General features: G+C 40.8%; 1 protein-coding gene across 2 annotated transcripts in view; it reads left to right on the top strand.

Moving 5' to 3' along the window:
* The window catches only part of FBXL7 (F-box and leucine rich repeat protein 7), a 490,782-nt gene extending 475,754 nt beyond the window's left edge, over window positions 1–15,028 (top strand). For both annotated transcript variants that reach the window (XM_069101415.1, XM_069101416.1), the window contains 2 exons: window positions 888–1,499; window positions 11,705–15,028. In XM_069101415.1, the coding sequence (XP_068957516.1) occupies window positions 888–1,499; window positions 11,705–12,441 (1,349 nt within the window). In that variant the 3' untranslated portion in view covers window positions 12,442–15,028. The remainder of the gene's footprint in view (window positions 1–887; window positions 1,500–11,704) is intronic.
* Window positions 15,029–20,352: the final 5,324 nt, after the last annotated feature.

Raw genomic sequence — 20,352 nt, 5'->3', positions numbered from 1 at the left:
TATAGCAGATATCAAATGATTTTCATGTGATACACATAATCACTCTAATAGGAATACCATTCTTTTCAACACAATCAATTCCTCTTTATCAGCATGAGAGTTATGTAATCTCTGTATCATCCATGGCAAAGGTGCAATCTTAAACTGATTTTACTTTGTTGCAGCCAACTTTTGAGCTGTCTCCCTGTTCCATCATACATGAAATTTTAATAACAGCCTACCCAAAATATAAATAAACCTACTGCAAAAAAAAAGCAGGATGTTTTACAAAAATAATGATGGTGGCTGACATTTATATGGCACTCTAGTCTACAAACTGTTTTTGTAAGTTAGTGCATGTAATCTTCTCAACAACTTTTGAGGGAGGCAGGGCAGGCACTATTTCTATTTCACAGATGAGTCAGGCTTAGAGAGAGCCAGTATCTTACCCCATAACCACAGGTGAAAGTTTCAACTCCAGAGCTTTTGCCGTCAATCTAGTGTTCTGTCCCTGACTGCAGAACTTTATTCTTAAACACATTTACTAATCTATAGCACTCCTTCCGTTATCCATTACTATCACCTAAAAAATGGTTATTTTGTGGAATGGCCATTCAACAAGCATGTATCAAACATTTACTGTATGCTAGGTGCCACGATAAATGGCGGGGACACAAAGAACGACAAAAATGAACGCACTTCTATTTTGTTCCGCATTATCATGATACATTGAATGTGCATCAACCTAAAAGTAAGCAGTGACATGTATTGATCCATTCTTTGTGACTCCCTATATTTAATCCTTTAGTTTGCCTAACGTTTGGACCAATGGATTAGTACTTAAAGAAACACGTTCCCACCCCGCAAGCCTCAGCTACCTCTCTGATGACTGTTTCGTGTTTTTTCAGATTCCGACCTGAGCATGCGCACGCTCAGCACCCCCAGCCCAGCCCTAATCTGTCCGCAGAACTTGCATGGATTTCAGAATGGGAGAGGGTCATCCACCTCATCTTCTTCCATCACAGGGGAGACAGTGGCAATGGTCCACTCTCCCCCTCCAACCCGCCTCACCCATCCTCTCATCCGGCTAGCGTCTAAACAGCAAAAAGAACAGGCCCACATCGACCGCCTCCCAGACCACTCGATGATCCAAATATTTTCCTTCCTGCCCACCAACCAGCTATGCCGCTGTGCTCGGGTATGCCGTAGGTGGTACAACCTTGCTTGGGACCCCCGGCTCTGGAGGACTATTCGTTTGACTGGTGAGACCATCAATGTGGACCGGGCCCTCAAAGTATTAACCCGGAGGCTTTGTCAAGACACACCCAATGTATGTCTCATGTTGGAGACAGTGACTGTTAGTGGCTGCAGGCGGCTCACAGACAGAGGACTTTATACCATTGCCCAGTGTTGCCCAGAACTGAGGCGACTAGAAGTTTCAGGCTGTTACAACATCTCCAATGAAGCTGTTTTTGATGTGGTGTCCCTCTGTCCCAACCTGGAGCACCTGGATGTGTCAGGTAACTGAAAATAATGCTGACACTTCAATGACGCTGTGGGAGGTGTTCAGAAAGACCTTAAATATACCCTAAAAGTATATATTTTTTATTTTATTTTAATATACCTAAATATATCTAATAATAAATAATTATTTATTTATTATTATATATTATGTATAATATATATATATAATAAAATAATATATAAAATTAAAAATAAATTTTAAAAATAATAAATAAATAAATAAATGATATACCTAAAATATACCCTAAAAGTATACTCCAGATACTACAACCATCCTGGAACGGCTTGGAAGGGAAAGGTGGCTGGAGAATAAGGCTTGCTTTCTGAGACAGTCAGCCTAAAGATAGCAGTGGAATGTGGAATGAAACATGTCTGAGAACACAGGCTGCTCCCTTTTTTTTCCTTTGTATCTCCATTCCACACCCCAATCACAGACCTGACACATAGTAGGGAGTTTTAAAATGCTTGTTGATTGATTGATAGACATCTATATAAGCATTCCCTTTTTCACTAACCAGCTGTCAGTTTCTTAAGGAAGAGATTATAATTCACTTTTGTTACTTATTTCCCCTCAATGAACTTCCCCCTCCCCAATCCTTTCAAAACAGTTATAGGTACAGCTGACAGAAACCCACTGATAACTACCAAGGACCAATTATTTTCATTAATAAAACTTTCCCTTTATTCTCTGGTGACTAAATCATACTACCTGACCACAGACCCTCAGAGAACATATTTCCTATAACATATTATTTTCCACTTAAGTGTGAAAAGTGATATCATTAAAATGTGCACATTCAGCCTCTCTTAGAGCAGAGCATTAAAGGTGATCGAAAATTTGGCCTATTAAGAAACAGGTCAGGGGTGGCACAGTGAACAGAGCACTAGCTCTGGAGTCAGGAGAACCTGAGGTCAAATCTGGCCTCAGACACTTAACACAAAACTAGCCATGTGACCTTGGGCAAGTCACTTAACCCCAATTGCCCTGCCTTCCCTCCTCCAAAAAAAAAAAAAAAAGAGAGAGAGAGAGAGAGAGAGAAACAGGTCTGAATATTTCTTTATTTATGTTCTATATGCAAAAAGGTATTTAGTAACAAAAACACCTAAATCAGTAGACTTATGACTCGATCCTAGAACAAGTATTATAACACTGTCCAGAGAAACAATTTCTTTAACATTCTGTAGTTCCAATGGGGCTTTGCAAAACTATGAATATGCTATGTATTAAGGTAGGTGGGAGAATTGGAAGGAAGCAGGTTTGGCAAGAGGGGGCTAAATACTCAGAAGCAAGGCAAATGAAGAAGATGTGGCTTTTAGCAGAGACATCCAGCACCAGGTGAGGATTTAGCTAAACTGTGAAGAATATGTCCTTGCAAGCAACCTTGGCATTGCTACAATATGAGCAGAACTTGAAACAACAGGTATAAGTTATGAAGGGGGATCCATTTTTGTTCAACAGTTAGTTAGCCTAAAATGAGCTGCCTTCCAAAAAAAAATCGTGAACTCTCCATCACTGAGGTTTTTAAATACTCAATTTCTAAAGGATGTTATTTATAGATCAGAAGATCACAGGATCATAGATTTAAAGTTGGAAAGGAATGTAGAGGTCATCTGGTCCAGATTCCCTAATTTGCAAATGAGGAACTGTACTTTAGAGAAGTCAGATGACTTGCCCATGTTCATACAGCCAGCATATATTTACTTGAACCTGGATCTTTATACCAACAATTCCAGCTCTCTATCCAGTGTGCCATGCTTATTGGGGTTCCTTATATTTAAGAAAGGGTTAGACCAAGACAGACCCTTCAACTTCTAATATTCTATGTGTAGAAAGCACTGGGCAGATAGGTTGAATGGTGAATAGAGCCTTGACATTGAGTCAAGAAGATCTGAGTTCAAATTCAGCCTCAGACACTTACTACCTATGTGGTTGTGGGCAAATAATCCCCTTAATCTCTGTTCACCTTTCCTCATCTGTAAAATGAGAATAATAATTGCACTGATCTCCCAGGGTTGCTATGAGGATCAAATAAGATAACATTTTTTTAAGCAATCAGGGTTAAGTAACTTGCTCAAGGTTACACGGCCAGGTGTTTCTGGGTGGGTGCTGAGTGTCTGAGCCTGGATTCGATCCCCAGGTCATCCCGACACTGGAGCCGGTGCTCTTACTCACTGTGCTACCTGGCCGCCCCATAAGATAACATTTTTAAAGATCTTTGCAGACCTTAGGAACCTATATAAGTGCTAGCTATTGTTGTTGTTATTACTACTAGTAGTAGTCCCAGAATTGTGAAGATCAAATGAGATAACATTTGTAAAGAGCTTTGCAAACCTTAAAGCCCTTAATAAGTGCTACCTGTAACTATTGCCATTACTGCTGCTGCTACTATTCCTCATACCATTAGTAGTAGCGTGTGTTCAGCCATTTCATCCATGTCCTATTTTTTGTGATCCCATTTGGAGTTTTCTTTGCAAAGGTACTAGAATGGTTTGTCATTTCCTTCTCCAGCTCATTTTACAGATGAGGAGATTTAGGCAAATAGGGTTAAGTGACCTCCTCAGGGTCACACAGCTAGTAATGTCTGAGGCCAGATTTGAACTCAAGTCTTCCTGACTCCAGGCCCCAGGGCTCTATCCACCTAGCTGCCGTAGTAGCAGTAGAAGTAGTAGTAGCGGTAATTGTTTTCCTCATTGTAATCATCCTCATCCCAAGATTGTTGTGAGGCTCTTATAGTAAGCACTGTATAAATGTTAGTTACTGTACTGCTGCTACTTCTTACTATTATTACTACTCCTACTACACTACTACTACCACCAAATTATTACTACTATACTATTACTACTGCTGCTTCTGCTGCTACATAATTCCACAATTGTTTGCATGCACACATAAACTTGCACAGGGCATAAGCTGAGGGTGCTGACAAACCTGAGACTCTTTGCCCTTGACCCTCCCTCTGAGAAAAAAGAAGTAGTAAACTATAGTTACTACTAATGGAAAAGGGAAGGGCCAACGATAATCTGAGGAACAGGATTGTAGGGCCAACACAGTATTCACAGTGCCTACTGTGGCTATAAATATACCAGAATAATTCTGAATTGCAAAATATAACAGACTCTCCACATGTAAGGCAGAACCAAAACATTTATTCAAACACCAGAAAAATAAATCCCATCAGAAAGCCAAATCCATAATAGCAACAAAGAAATCTGTACACGGAAATCATGCAGGGGGCACCACCATCCCCAAGCCTTCCCACAAAGAACACTCACAGCTTGCTGCCTGCCTCCTCTGTCTCCCACTTCACCCTTCCTGCTCACACACTTGGCAAGCTCCTCCTATCACAGACTCATATGACTCAGGCTTCCATGTGACTCAAGCAGGTCACATGGACCTCTTAATCAACGGGAAAGATCTTGTCATTTACATTACCATTACAAGAATGTAGCCCATAATATAATAATACAAATAGTAATTACATTACTGTATGTTCACTATTTCTCTTCTTTTCACCCTTGCCCCACTATTAGCAGTTAAACACTCCAGGATATCACTTTCTCTAATATCCCTTCCAATCTAAAATGTTATGAACAGATACATCTAAGATGTTTCTCTACATTTTGAGTATCTGGGGGAAACCAACAAATCCATGAGGACAGACTTAAATATCACCAGCCATGTGCATTTCACATCTTTTGATAATTAAGGTCTTCAATTCTAGTGTGAAACACAGATCCAATGAACCAAAAGAATTTATTTCAAACAAATAGAAAGGCCCAATAGCACTGATTCATTTCAGAGTCTCTCTAGAGATGAAATTTAAAGCCCAGGAGACCCCCTGGGCACCAGAGGCTAATCCTTCAGTCTTCATCTCATTCCCAGCCTAGGCATGGGATGAATGGTTAAGAGGCTGATATCAGCAAGATGTGTTAAGGATTTTATTGTAATTGAAAAGTATAGATAGTACCTTGAGGGATTTGAGAGAGAAAGAAAAAGAGAGAGAGAGAGAGAGAGAGAGAGAGAGAGAGAGAGAATAAAGACAAAAACCATTTTGAGAGGTAAATAAACATAGCCAGCGACTTGCTAGTGTTTTGTGTGACTAATACCACTGATGGAATCTGAGGCAGTATCTGACTTCTTCAGTTTGCTCTTTCCTTAGATGTAATGCATCTGCATTTTTTTTAAACCTGTGATAAGGACAGGCCATTCTTTTACTCAGATTCTTTCCCTGGCCCCTGAGCAGTTAGTCACTCTCCTGGCTCATCTAGCTTCATGGCAGGGCCACATCAGCTGCATTTTTGTCTGAGTACTGAATGTTCAGTTAGTCATGATTGGGAAGACGCCATTGGCATTGACAGAGTAGCAACATAAATACCTGTGAAGTTTTCTCTGAGAAGCTCTGGGAGAAGAAAAGCTCTGGAAATAAGAGACTGGATGATTCAGTGGGACAAATGTTATATTATAGAGGACCTGGGTTTTAGTCCCATTTCCACTGCTACAAACTCTATTCTTGGAAAAGTCATTTAATTTCTCGGTGCCTTTGGCTTCATTTGTTGGAGGGCTGAACTGATGGCCTCTGGGTCCCTTTCAATTTGAAAGTCCCCTGATTCTCCATGTTGTTCTCCCTACAGCTTTTATATGTATGTGTATGTGTAGATATGTGTGCCTGTACATGCACACATATGCATATGTGTATGTGTATATAAGCATACAGACACCTATATACACAGATACATATATGTATCCTGTTTGTGTGTGTATGTGTGTGTGTGTGTGTGTGTGTGTGTACAAATGAGATAGATGTTCATCCTGAGAGTCCTGTCTCTGCTTAGAGATGCTTCTAAAGCCAGCAAAATTGAAGATGCATGGGGGGAGAAGAGGACTTTAAAATTCTGGCACAGAGTACAACTCTGGTCGTGCTGGGGAAAGCACATTCCTGGCTCTTCTGGGTTGCCTGGCTAATTATTTCTTGGCAGCTGTGCCACCAGACGCTTAAACTATTACCTGGCAGCCTCCTCAAGGACTCCAAAGGCAGCTGCTGGTGGTTCCACTTCATATATTGTCAGTTCTGGGGGGATCTGGAAACTCAATAAAAGTATACCAGAGAGGAAGAGAAAATCAGAGGTTTCTCTAGCCCGCTGGTACCCTAGAGTTTGGGGCCAGTACTCTGAAGAGGTGGCCCTTCAAAACTCAGCTTATGATGAGCCATCTGATAGGGGACGGCTCAGTCTTCTTCCCATCTTAAGCATTATCCTCATTGAGGTTTAAAAATACTTTTTAATAAGATCAATTGATCAATAAACACATATTAAACCCTTACTATGTGGCAGGCACTGTGCTAAATGCTGGGGATACGAAAAGAGGCAAAAGATGGTGCCTGCCTTCATGGAGCTTACAGTCTAATGGAGGAGACAACACACAAATATGCACAAAGAAAACTATATGAAATTAAAAGGTAATAATTAACAGAAGGAATTCACTAGATAATGACTAGATTGTACTTTGACCTATTTTAAAGATATAGAATGAAAATACCAAGTAAAACTGCCATAGCTAAAGACTGGGGCCTCTAGGTGGAATAGTGGAGAGAATACTGGACATGGAGCCAGGAAGACCTGAAGTCATATCTTACATCAGACACTGCCTAGCAGTATGACCCTGAGCAAGTCACTTAACTGCTCATAACCTCAGTTTACTCAGCTGTAAAATGAGAATGATAATAATAGTAACTATTTCACAGGGTGATTATGAGAATCAAATAAAATAATATATGTAAAATGCTTTGCAAATCTTGAAGGGTTATAAAAATGCTGTCTATCATTCTATCTGAAGATTCAAATTTTCACTTATGTGGGTACTGCTTCCTTTTAGACAGACTATAATCTCTGCCTATTTAAATTGGAGGTCTGGGGGTAAGGGGTAAGACACCTGGTGACTTCACTCTTTTGTGCTAAACTTATCTGGACTTCACCAAAAAGATGCAGTCTGGTTCTGACCATGTTGAGGTCTTTCCCACTTAGCAGGATAACTTTTGTAAACAAAGGTATAGTACTATGACTAGATTAATAATAATAAATACAGCCTTTTATCTAGCACCTACAATTACTAGATATGCTAAGAGCTTTACAACTCTTATCTCATTTGATCCTTACAACAATGCTGGGAGGAAGGTACTATTATTTTCTCCATTTTGCAGCTTAGGAAAATGAGGTAAACAGAAGTTAAGTGACTTGCCCAGAGTCACACAGCTAATAAGCCTCTGAGGCCAGATTTAAATTCTGGTCTTCCTGACTCCAGGACCAGCACTCTATCTACTGCATCCCCAGATACTTCTGAATAAGATAAAGCAGGACATTAGTGGAGGATTTTACTGTATGATACACTATCAATAGTTCTAAGAGGAAGTCTGGTCTCAAAATCAAGGGGAACTGAGTTCAAGTCTCACCGGTGATACATATTGACTGTTGGATCTTATAGCCACAACCCCTGGCATAGTGCTTAGCACATGATCAGTTAAAGTAGTAAACATTTGTTGGTTGAGCGATTGATTGATTAATTGATTGATTGATTGATTAGACAAGTCACTTAAATATGAGGCAAAGCAGGTGCTGCCCTGCATTGGTGAAGGAAGTTTCCTCACTGGGAGTTCCCTAGGTTAATGAAATCACAACTGTGGTTAAAAGGTTTAGTAATTCAGTGTTGGTGATGTACATCTAATTCCTCCAATAAGATGATCTTCATATTCATAAAAAAAACTCTCAAGAGCTGTCTTAGAATGAGTAAAAGCTCAGGTGTGAATCCTGCCTCAGGCATTTACTGCCCAGAAAGACAAAGAGCCAGTAGTTCTGTCCATTTGAACCTCAGCTTCCTTATCTGTAAAATGGTAGTGGTACAGGCGTCATCTCATTCTTGTGACAATCAAGTGAAATAATACATATAAAATGCTTTGCAAATCTTAAGGCCGTGTAGAAACAGCAGTCAATTGTTATTTTGTCTAGACCTGTGGTTTCATTGGAGTGGGGAACTCCTGGTATGGAAATGCCCTGCACTGATCCAAATGGAAAAATTATCTGTGACTCAGAGAGTCTTTTAGGACGCTGGGAAGTTCGAACGTATATCATGGTCCTACTACCAATATATAGGCAGAATCTGAACCCTTGACATACTGACTCCAGTAATAATAGCTAGCATTTATATAATGCTTTAAGGTTGACTCTTATTATCCCCATGTTAAAGATTAAGAAATTAAGGCAGACAGAGGCAGTGACTTGCCTAGAATCATATGGCTAAAGTGTCTGAGGCTGGATTTGACATAAGGGCTTCCTGACTATAGGTCTAGGGCTCTATCCACTGTACCACCCAGCTGCCTACATCATATAAACTGCCCCACATTGTACAAGCTGCCTCTCACATTATTATTGTCATTTTGGGGGTCAATTCAAGCAAATTTAGAATAAATGGTTGTTCTGCTATATCCACATTGACGATCTCAAACCACAGTATTATGGGATCTCTAAAACAGAAACTAGAATGCAGCCCCACTGGTGAAAGATTCAGGCAGACCTTCCTAATACCGGAAGTAGCCAGGTGAGATTGTGGATGTGGTACCAGGCCGAGAGTTAGACAGCCTTGAGTGCAGATGTGACCTCAAACACTTATAAGCTATGTGACCCTGGAGCAAGGCACTTAACTTCTGTTTGCCTCAGTTTCTTCATCTGGAAAATAAGGACAATAACAGCACCTACCCTGCAGGGTTGTTGTGAGGATCAAATGAGAAAATCATTGTAAAGCACTTAGCACAGGGCCTGGCATATAGTAAGCACTGTATAAAAGTGAGGAGGAGGATGATGATGAGACCCTCAGAGCCATTAGTCAGGCTGTGCAGAAAGATACTTTTTGCATTCTTAAGAAGGAGGAAATGGGTTCCCACTAATGAGAGGAAGCTGAATTTAATAGTATTTTAGCAGCAACTTTAACTGAAATAAACCATGAATCAATAATGAGCACAAACCTCACTAATATGTTCAAACTAAATATAAATTTTCCTTCTTTCCCTCCCTCCTCTCCAGCAGCCATGAATCTAAGCCAGTTTGTTTTGTTTTGTTTCTAAATGGATGCCTAGTGAGTCCATTTGAATCAGAACTGAACCTATCTCTTTTTCTCAAGCTATCACACAGGAATACAACCAGAATATCATTGTATTCCCTGAACTCAGGGAATATCCCATTCCCTTTGAACTCTACTTTTTCCCATAGAGGTGTAGGTTTGCCCCACCAAACACCGTGGCCTTCCTGAAGTGTTACAGATTAATGTTTTCCTGCAGATGAGGATAGTAGAATCCAAAAGAAAGAAAATCAAAGCTCATATTGAGAGCTGAGGGGCCAGAGCCCCTGGGTAATACAGCGAGATAGGCGGTCCTTGCTTTATTTCTAGCACAGACTGCAAGCCTCTATTTAGAGAGACTGTGTGTACTCCATCCCCATCCCAACCTTCCAGGCCCCACCCCAGGCTTCCAGTAGGTGTTGTACAAAGTCTAAAGAAGAAAGAAAAGACAAGTTTTCAAGGTGTGCTCCTCCCTCTCCAAACACAGAAATTGATACTGGATAATTAGAGCAGCTCTAGGAGCCTTTAATGTGTGAAATAACTCTATTCTCCCAGGCTGGGTGGTTTACTCCCTCCCTGTAACCTCCTGACATGGATGACTAGTTTTTTGACCTCCTTATTCCTAGGTAGAAGAAAGTCCTATGATAACCTTCTGAGCAGTCAGTTCCCCAGGAAGTGGGAGGAAACCCAGTCAGAGTGTTCACCACTCAGAAACTCTGAAGGGCTATTCTCTGTTGTGCTGCCCTGACCTTGGGGACAGGAAAGAGAACAGAGAGGGATAAATGTAACAACAAATGCTTGCAGCCAGAGGCACTATCAAACTGAAGAAGTGAGGAGGAAATGAAGATTTTTAAAGGGCTCTTTTTTTGGAAGGAGAAATAAGCTAGAAATGAAAGATACTGGTTGCTAAGAAAAATGTTTTACATTTTAGGTACATACTAATTTTAAGCTGTTCAACGTTTGGGTACTCAAAACATTACAGCATAAAATAGAGGAAGATAAAAACAAGATTTCTTTTTACTTGCTATAAGTAAGATTCTATCCTTATCTATCCCCTCTCATACTAATATGGGAAGGAACTGTGATTTCATCACCACAAAGAACTCCTGTTTTGGGAATTCTCTCTACCATTTCCAATCCCAACCACATACACAATTAGCAACACCTTACATCTATGTTGCCTTAACGTTTGCAAAGCACTCTCATCAATTGATTGTTACAACAACACTATGTGGTAGGGATATTATACCCGTTTTTTTTTAATCTGAAGAAACTGAGGCTCAGAAATATTAAAATCCTGAACTGGGTCAAACAATACTAAGAGTCAGAAGCCCTGTTTGAACCCAGGTATCTTCATCCAAAGTATATCATGGTATTACCTGCCCCAGCCTCTGATAGGCCCGTGTAATGCTGTGCTCCCTGCACAGCCCAGATGTTTGGTTTTTTCCCTTAACAGAGAGAGTCAGATAGAAAACGCCTCCTATTCTCATTATCTGTGCACTAGATTGGTATTTTGGTTTCATCCTTCTCTGAGGCACAGTGACTGTGACCAAGGAAATTGGACTTAGAGTTAGAAAGATCTGAGTTCAACCTTTGCCTTAGACATTTACTAGCTCTGTAAGTATGACACTGGGTATATCACTTAACCTCTCTGTGCCTCAGTTTCCTCATCTATAAAACAAAGGTATTGGACTTGATATCCTTTAAAATTACTTCTAGCTCTGAGTCAATGAGTCTCTGATCTGAAGAACAGGAAATACCTATATATATATATACACACACACACATCTTCTATTGTATGAAATGTACTGACCATAGTTACATAGGACATGGAGCCCTTATATCCAGGTAGGTCCAGATGACTATGAATACAGTAAATGCTTCTTCTGCCTCCGTCTGCAGAATTAAAAACTGGGACCATAAAGAAGACTATATGTAGTTGGCATTCATAACAGTCTTGGTAGTTGAAGGGAAGAGGTGAGCATCCCCTCATTTCCCCCAGTCCCCCCTCATTAGACTACCAATGGTAGAACTGGTGTCATGGGGGAGAAATATCATGTCAGTTCGATGTTATAATATTTTTTTCTCTCTGAATAGGATGCTCTAAAGTCACTTGTATTAGTCTGACCCGGGAAGCCTCTATCAAGCTCTCCCCTCTACATGGCAAACAGATTTCCATCCGCTACTTGGATATGACAGACTGCTTTGTCCTGGAGGATGAGGGTCTGCACACGATCGCCGCGCATTGCACCCAGCTGACCCATCTGTACCTGCGCCGCTGTGTGCGTATCACGGACGAGGGTCTGCGTTACCTGATGATCTACTGTGGCTCAATCAAGGAGCTGAGTGTAAGTGACTGCCGTTTTGTCAGTGATTTTGGCTTGCGGGAGATTGCCAAGCTGGAATCCCGTCTGCGGTATCTCAGTATTGCCCACTGCGGCCGGGTCACTGATGTGGGTATCCGTTATATCGCCAAGTACTGCAGCAAACTGCGTTACCTCAACGCGCGGGGCTGCGAGGGCATCACGGACCATGGTGTGGAATACCTGGCCAAAAATTGCACAAAACTCAAGTCTCTGGACATTGGAAAGTGCCCTTTGGTTTCAGACACTGGCCTGGAATGCCTGGCCCTTAACTGCTTCAATCTGAAGCGGCTGAGCCTGAAGTCCTGCGAGAGCATCACAGGACAGGGCCTACAGATAGTAGCCGCCAATTGCTTCGACCTGCAGATGCTGAATGTGCAGGACTGTGAGGTGTCTGTGGAGGCTTTACGGTTTGTGAAACGCCATTGCAAGCGCTGTATTATAGAGCACACCAACCCTGCCTTCTTTTGAATGGACAGCTTCTATCTATGACTCTTTTTATAAAAATCAAAAACAAAACAAACAACAAAAAATGTTGTTTTTTTTTTAACCAAAAAAATGTTAAAGACAGTATATGTAAGCACATGCCACTCTCATTTGCAATAGCTGTTTGTTCTTTGGGTTTTTTTTTATGCTTCAAAGCTCTGGGGAATCAGCTTTTGATTATTTGTTATGATCTACATGTGGTCAAAGAAAACAAAACTAAGCCTGTTTCTATTGCAGCTGTTACCTTCTTGTTTCTGGGTGGGTTATTGTAGGTAGCTTCCTTCCAGGGCCTCAGCAGGCCAGTCATAATGCTACTGGGGATCCCCAAGAAAGCATTAACCTAATGTTCCCAAGAGTGCCTCCATTTGACCCAAAGGCCCAAACTCCACACTTGTTTTGAATGAAATTTGTTCCTCGCTCCTACACACTGATCCAAACAATCTTGGGAAAAGTATCTGCAGCACTTGACAAAGTGCTTCCCAAATTTTTCTTTACAGATTAATCACTCCTCACAAAACCCCAGCATTCTGGGTCTCTATGCTCATGCCCACTTTAGAATGGCAGAAATGAGAAAATTGTGTTGTCGTCGTTGTTTTTAGAACTTATGTGATTTTCCCTGAGTCACCCAAGGAGATCTTTCTCCTCTGAATGTCTCCCCCCTTCTTCATGCACTGAGCCATTCTGCCAGGCTACTCCAGGAACGATATTCCAAGGTGCTGATCTCAATGTCACAGTTTCCTAATTGTCTCTTTCCCTCATCTGAGTGATCCCAGTGTGTGCTTCTGGAATCTGTTTCATATCATGCCCATGCTGTATGGTTTGTAATGCTCTGTGAGCATTCTTAACAGACAGCACTAACAGGGAAGATCTATCTACCTGAGGATGAGATTAGAGAAATCAGTTCTTGACAGATGCCGAGCTGAGATCTTTTAGTCCCTTCTTTGGTACAAAAAAAAATGTCATCCTTCTCAAGCCTTTGCTAAGAGGGGAGAAATACCCTTGCAATTTTTAATTAAGAAATGATGCCCAAATGGCCACACCCTTTTTGCTCCACAAAGTACTTTTTTCCCTTTCCTTAGTCCACATGTGTCAGGCACATCTGTAATCCAGCTGTGAGATTTCCCTTTTGTCATTCAGACTAATGTTTTCCTTTTTCATTTATTTGTTCCTTTATGCACCCAGACTTCATTGTATGTATCAAGTCTTTTGGGGTTGGGCTTTTAAGTGTTGAATTGCATACAATGTTACCTTGTGTGCCTATTTCCATAGCTACATGCATATTCCACTTCAAAGGATGGGTAGCCAACTTCCACAGTTGTAATGGTGCGACCTATGAAAATGGCATGCATATAAACAAGGGAACACATCAGTAAGATTTAGACTCTGGCCCACCAGCCATGTCAGCCATTCTCTGGAAATAAATACATACCTATGCACACATGATTGCTGAACAGGAAGCTACAACTTTGTAGTAGAGTGGGTGTTTGCCAGTTCCATTTGCATAAAATCAGTAAGCTGAGGGGAAAAAATTTCCATTGCCTTTCTACTTGAAGTTCATTCCCTAATTCCAACTTGAGCTTCCAAATGCTCTCTCATAGCTACCAACCCTTAAGCATTCACTTCTGAAAACTGTTCTACTTCCACCCAAAATGTATGGCATCTAAATCGAGGGCCTCTAGACCTCCAAGCCAAGCATGTTGAATCTGTTTTCAGAGCAGGCCTATACAATGATTGACAATGGCTTCGAGGCAGAGGCCCCATTACTATACATGTGTTGGGAAGAAGGAGCTGAAATAGGGAATCATCTGTCCGGTCTGGTTCTCATAATGAAACAGTAGCTTGCTTTCCAGACAACATCATTAGCATCACTGATGTAGCATTCAAAGCCATGTACTAAGAGGGAAAAAATGTATGATCTGGTTGGAAATACCACTTAGAAACATTCACACAGCTTCTAAATGTGTTCAAGACCTGAGGCAGCATTCTACATGCAATTTGTGTCCCTTGACAAAGGTTTACTTGTGAGGCATGGAGAATGTTCCTTCATCCTGGGTGATATGGTCTCCCAGGAGATCTTGTTAAGATTCCCTTACTTGAATGAGTGAAAGAATGAAAGAAGAGAGCAGACCCTCATGTGCCAGAGACCATTGGCTACTCTGTGGCTCAAATGATTAAAAACCTATATTCTTGCCATTTAATAGTGTCAAATTTGCTGCTTTCTGCATATCTGATAAGGCCAACTCTTCACAATGAGTGTACAGTATATATCTGCTTCATCCAGTTTCTAACTTTTCCCCCGAACTTCTCTTCATGATGTTCCATAGGGAGTTCAAGGAGTTTGAATGTTTGGAGGAGGTAACTGGAAATTGGGTTCAGCAAGTTTTAAAGAGACCAAACAAAAGGCCTCATTAACAAATTTGACTGTTTTAAAATGTTGCTTCCATCGTGGCTATGCTAAATTGAATGCTCTTCTTAAAAAATCCTGATGTTGGAATCATTGCGTGCTGTATGATTCTCTAGAAAGCCATTGATTTACTACCATCAAGAAATAAAGCAATATGTCAGTAATCATCTCAGCCTCACTTTTTGCTATCTTAACTACAGAAGGGCACTGCATTGGGAAGAGGGAAAATGGAATCAATCAAAGTTGCCTCTCAAACTGAGCACAGCCTGAGTCAATTCCATGATGGGAACCAGGAATAGGGATGGTCCCTCTGATGTCTGCAGTGTATGGGTTTGTCATTTCCCTGGGCTCAGTGATGTTGGCTTCAAATTGTCAGGTAAATGAAATAGCATTCACTTCACAGGTAGTGAATTCAAGCCTTCCTATTTCTTCTAATCTTTGAAGGAACCTTCAAAATTGTTATGCTTAGTTTCTGTTGCTATAAATAAAGACAGAGGGCCTCAGACCATGAGGACCTATAGGGTACTATAGAAACAAAATCAAATGATCAAATGGGAACAGTTACTAAGAGAAGAAAACTGCAAAAAACCTAAGGTGGCAATTTTTTAAGTCACAAAGCTCCATGAGACCCAAGAAATCAATTTCGGAGGAAGAAAAAGTAATATGTGAGTAGCAAACTTGATCTTAAGCACAAAAGATACAAGAATGGTTGTTTTTAGGACATTTAGATGTGCTTTGTCTCCTTTTCAACCAATAAACTGTTCCAAAAAATCTCAAAAAGACCAGCAATATTACTCGTCTCACACTGTTAATTTGACTTCTCTCTCTCAATTTCTGCCTGGATCCCCAAAAGATAAAAAAGTGAAAGATGATCACTTCAGAGGTCCACATATTCATACTCAGACCAATGTTCGAAACTTTAAAGGAACCTTGAAAAGAGTTTTTATCCAAAAAGCACCCTGCATGGTGCCCAGTATAAAGCCATTGCCTTCCTTTCTTGTTTATTACTTGAAACGATTGTACATTTTGACAGGGGGAAAATGCAGTGGAGCAGAACAACTCACCTTCCTTTGATTAGCATCCAAATCCCCATGTGAAAGCCAAACTGAGGCATTCTCCCAATAAGTGGCAATCGTGATTAGTGAGGGGAAAAAATGAAACTACTGATTTGGAAAAATGCTGAATAGGCAAAATGGAAGGAAAGGAGACTAAAAGAAGAGTTTCAAGAATCAGGAGAAAATTGCAATGAAAATAGTCATACAGAAAATAAATGAGATTAAAAATCCTAATGTTGATTGTCATCTTTGACCAATACTCCTTCCCCATTCATGTTTCTCCAAGTGCACTATCTGGTAGATCTCAGAATCTAAACCTTTGTGGTCCAGGTAAGGGTTTTTGTTTTGTTTTGAATAAAAACTTCTTTTACCCAATTAGCATGCAAGCGTTAACTAACTAGTAGACCAGTCAGGCCAAGGAGAAAGTGAGGCTGGTGACCTGGCACAGCCCTCCTTCACTCAAATCAAAGTCAACTGCAAGTCATCTCATCATTTCCCTGATGCCCTGGTCCCCTTTGAAAAACAAAGGACAAACACAACCTGTGAGCAGACCGAGCTGCCTGAATGGGGACCCCACCATTTGGGTTACCCAGCTCATCCTCTCCCTCTCCCTCTCCCTCTCATTCTCCTCTCCAAAGGAAGGTAAATTTTGATGATCAGATGCTACCTGGTTAACATGGAGTTTACTGGCCAGATTCCTTCCTTCCTTCCTTCTTTTCTTCCTTCCTTCCTTCCTTCCTTCCTTCCTTCCTTCCTTCCTTCCTTCCTTCCTTCCTTCCTTCCTTCCTTCCTTCTTTCCTTTCCTCCCTCCCTCATTCCCTCCTTCCCTCCCTTTCTCTTTGTCTCTTTCTCTCTGTCTCTCTCTGTCTCTCTGTCTCTCTCCCAAACCTTAAACTCATTTCACTCTATAGCTCATACATTACACCACAATAGGTCCCTGCCCAAGTTAAAATTAATGACTATATTTTGAACCCTCCTAGCCTGAAGTAAATGTGAATAGTAACTCTTTCTCTTTTGACCACCAACCCTGAAAGTCTTCCCCTCCCAGTTTGATTTTTTTTTTAATTAAAGGGGCCATTCCTTGATGGACTTCTTAAAGAGCCCTATTCACTGAACGGCCATTACCTCACTCAAAGTGAGAACCTGAAAAGGCCTTAGCCTAAAAGTACCAGACTCTTGCCATTGCATCCTGGGCCATCTCCTGTCATCCTGATCTATATCTGGCCACTGGACTCAGATGGCTCTGGAGGAGAAAGTGAGGCTGGTGACTTTGCACATCCCTCCCTCCCTCAAATCAAAGTCAACATTTCCCTGATGTCATGGTCCTCTTCAAAAACGAAGGCCAAACACAACCACCTGCCTGTTACTACTCTTAAATTGTGTTCATAATTAGTCATTGCATCAAATGCATGGAGATCTCACTCACTTAGCTTTTTGACCATTTGATCAGCTCTTGAAAAAAATGTGGATATCCCTGCACTGGATAAATTTCTCTATTACCTTACCAGTATCAGCTCAGCCTACATGTATCCAACTATTCCAATATTATAGAAAACTGTTCAAAGTAACAAACACAATAGAACCATATCGGGCGCCTTGTGAACTTGTTTAGAAAATTTATCCTTGTTTCTTCTACCATCGCAACACAAAGGACATTGCATCCAGAACCTCAACACCTTTGATTTGATTTAATTCTAACACCCCATCTGTTTAAAACAATCTTTCCTTCTAATAGGAATGAATCTGCAGAACAAGGAAGCATTCTAAAATGATAAACTCTTGTTGGAAGTCCCCAAAACAAAGTTTCTTTGCAAAACTTTCCAAATTGTTGTTGTTCAGTTGTTTCAGTCATGTCTGACCCTTTGTGAACCTATTTGTTTGTTTTGGAAAAGATACCAGAGTGTTTTGCCATTTCCTTCTTCAGCTCATTTTACAGATGAAGAAACTGAGGCAAACAGGGTTCAGTGACTTGCCCAGGGTCACTTAAAACTAACAAATCTCTGAGACCTGTTTGGAACTCAAAAAGAATCTTCCTGACTCAAGGCCCAGCACTCTGTACACTATACCACCTATCTATCCTAAAACTTTCCAGATTGCTCATTAAGAAATAAATAAAGCCTGGTTCTTCCCATCTCGCCCAGGCTAGAAGTGTAGTGTCAACTCACCAGCCCATTTAACTTGGGTACCAAGCAACCTACCCACTAGCAGGGGCTCACCACCTTAATGCTGAATTTGGTGACAGTCAGCATATCCTACTACAACTCAGAAATCCAGAGGAGTCCGAGAGATCCTCCAGCCTTAGGTGCACATTAGCTAAAATTACAGAAGTGTACTCCCATCCCCAGACAACCCAAACTACTCTTGAGCAGCAGTTGTTTCCATACAGTAATGATGTAATGATGACCCTAAACCAATTCCAAAGATGAGTTACTTGACATCACAACTCAGGGTCAAAGCTTCTACTCACACAGGATTAGTGTGGTGAACCCTAAACAAACAAAACCAATGGTAAGACAAATTAAGACTGTTGTTCAGTGTTTTGGTGTTTAATAAATGCACATTAGTTGATTCTGAAATCAGCCATCTATGAACTTACTAAGAGGTAGCTGTTTGGTGCCATATAAAATGGTGGGTTTGGGGTGTTTGAGTATACCGACTCTGGACAGTAATTTCACTGGCTTATATAGATCTTCAGTGGAAGATACTGGATGTGCCTGATAAGATTGACTGAAATGGCATGATGAATTAATGAAGAATGTAAGGACTGGAGGCAGTGACTTGGGTTTGAATCTTTACTCTGCCAATTTATAACTTGTGTGACCCTGGTACAAGTTACTTTACTTCCTCAGTTTCCTTGTCACTAAAGTGAAGGGGTTATGAATAGAGCACCCAACCTGGAGTCAGGAGGACCTGGGTTTGGATCCGGCCTCAGACACTTAACACACACACACACACACACACACACACAAAACTAGCCATGTGACCTTGGGCAAGTCACTTAACCCCAGTTGCCCTCCAAAAAGCAAAAATAAAATAAAATGAGGGGGTTAGAATAAATGACCTCTAAAGTTGCATCTAAATAGATTTGTATGAGAGAAGAAGGAGGAGGAGGAGAAGGAAGATAGGAAGAAAGAATGAGAGAGAGAAAAAGGAAGAAGAAGGGAAGAAGGAAAGGAAAGAAGGAAATGGCCTAATGAGGGAATTCAGTGGGAGGTCTATTAAGGACACAAATGTGAATTTACCTGGAAGTCCTGATAAACTCAGGAAAAAGTGAAACCTTTTAGTGATTATTTGAAACTGCTTTGATAACTTAACTGAGAAAGTCTGAAAGATTAATTCCCACTTGTTAAACTTCTCAAATTGGGCCACCAATCCTAATCCTGTTTAAAACCAAAGTAAATTTCTAATGGTTTAGATTAGCTCTAAATTGGTATACTACCTCCCCCCATACCCCAAACCCACTCCCTTCCAAAAGATATTAGGTGCTAAACAATTTAAATAAATTCTAATTTTTAAATTCTAGTTTTTCCTTTGAGGGTATTTAACTTTTGATTTTAAACAAATATATCATTGCCTTTTTTTTTAAGTTTTAGAGGAAGCAGATAATGGGACAAATTACTAAGGCTGATAAATGGCCTTACCGATTTTATCACAAAGAATTTTCCTTTGGAGATGGGAGCCAAAGTAGAAATAATTACCTTAAAACAATTCTGCATTTTTCATAGTTTCAATGCAACTCAAAAAAAGGCCTTGGCTCTTCAGTTGGAGAAGGCCTCATTTTGACTCCGTGCCCACTCTACCCCCTACCCCCAGCCCAAGAAATATTGGCTCTTTGGCTCCCTGACCACCCTAGTATGCAGCCTCCGAGAACTGTTCAAGCTAAACAGGCCCCCTGTTTTCTTTGTGTAGTTCAAGAAACTTCAGGCTGTTTGCCGTGTTCTCCACATAATCAAACAGCCATATCTTTGATTTATAATCTATTTTATCTCTATTAGTGGAGCTCATTCAATAAAGATTTTCCATTAGCTAGTCTGAGGGTAAGGTTCCAGTTGGCTCCACTTTCTCCAAATTCAGCCATCTCAAACACCAAAGCAGCTGAGGGTTGCTGACCTGGAGGGGTCCTGTTTAAAAAAAAAAAAGAAAAGAAAAAAAAACCCTTTCCAATAATGACCTCTCATAATGGAAAACAGAAATTCAGGCCCAGGATTTCCAAACTGGCATTGTTCCTTCCTTGCATAGTTGCCTTGAGGCTCACTCTGTATTTCTTTTAAAAACAGCACCCACTCCCAGGGGATGGGCAATGTAAACACTGACACAGAACAGGGCAAAAATGTGCTTAATCTCAAGCCCACGTGGCCAAATTCGGGCAGTAGCCAAAGAACCTTGAAAGGTGCTCTGAGAAAGTCAGTACTATTTTTTTTTCAGCTTTCCTACATT

Source organism: Petaurus breviceps, unplaced genomic scaffold, assembly GCF_028583685.1.
Source record: "Petaurus breviceps papuanus isolate PSGF00001 unplaced genomic scaffold, PetGlider_PUasm1.0 47, whole genome shotgun sequence".
NCBI classification, from domain to species: domain Eukaryota; kingdom Metazoa; phylum Chordata; class Mammalia; order Diprotodontia; family Petauridae; genus Petaurus; species Petaurus breviceps.
Note: the sequence above shows the minus strand (reverse complement) of the source record. Positions and strands in the feature narration are given on the sequence as shown.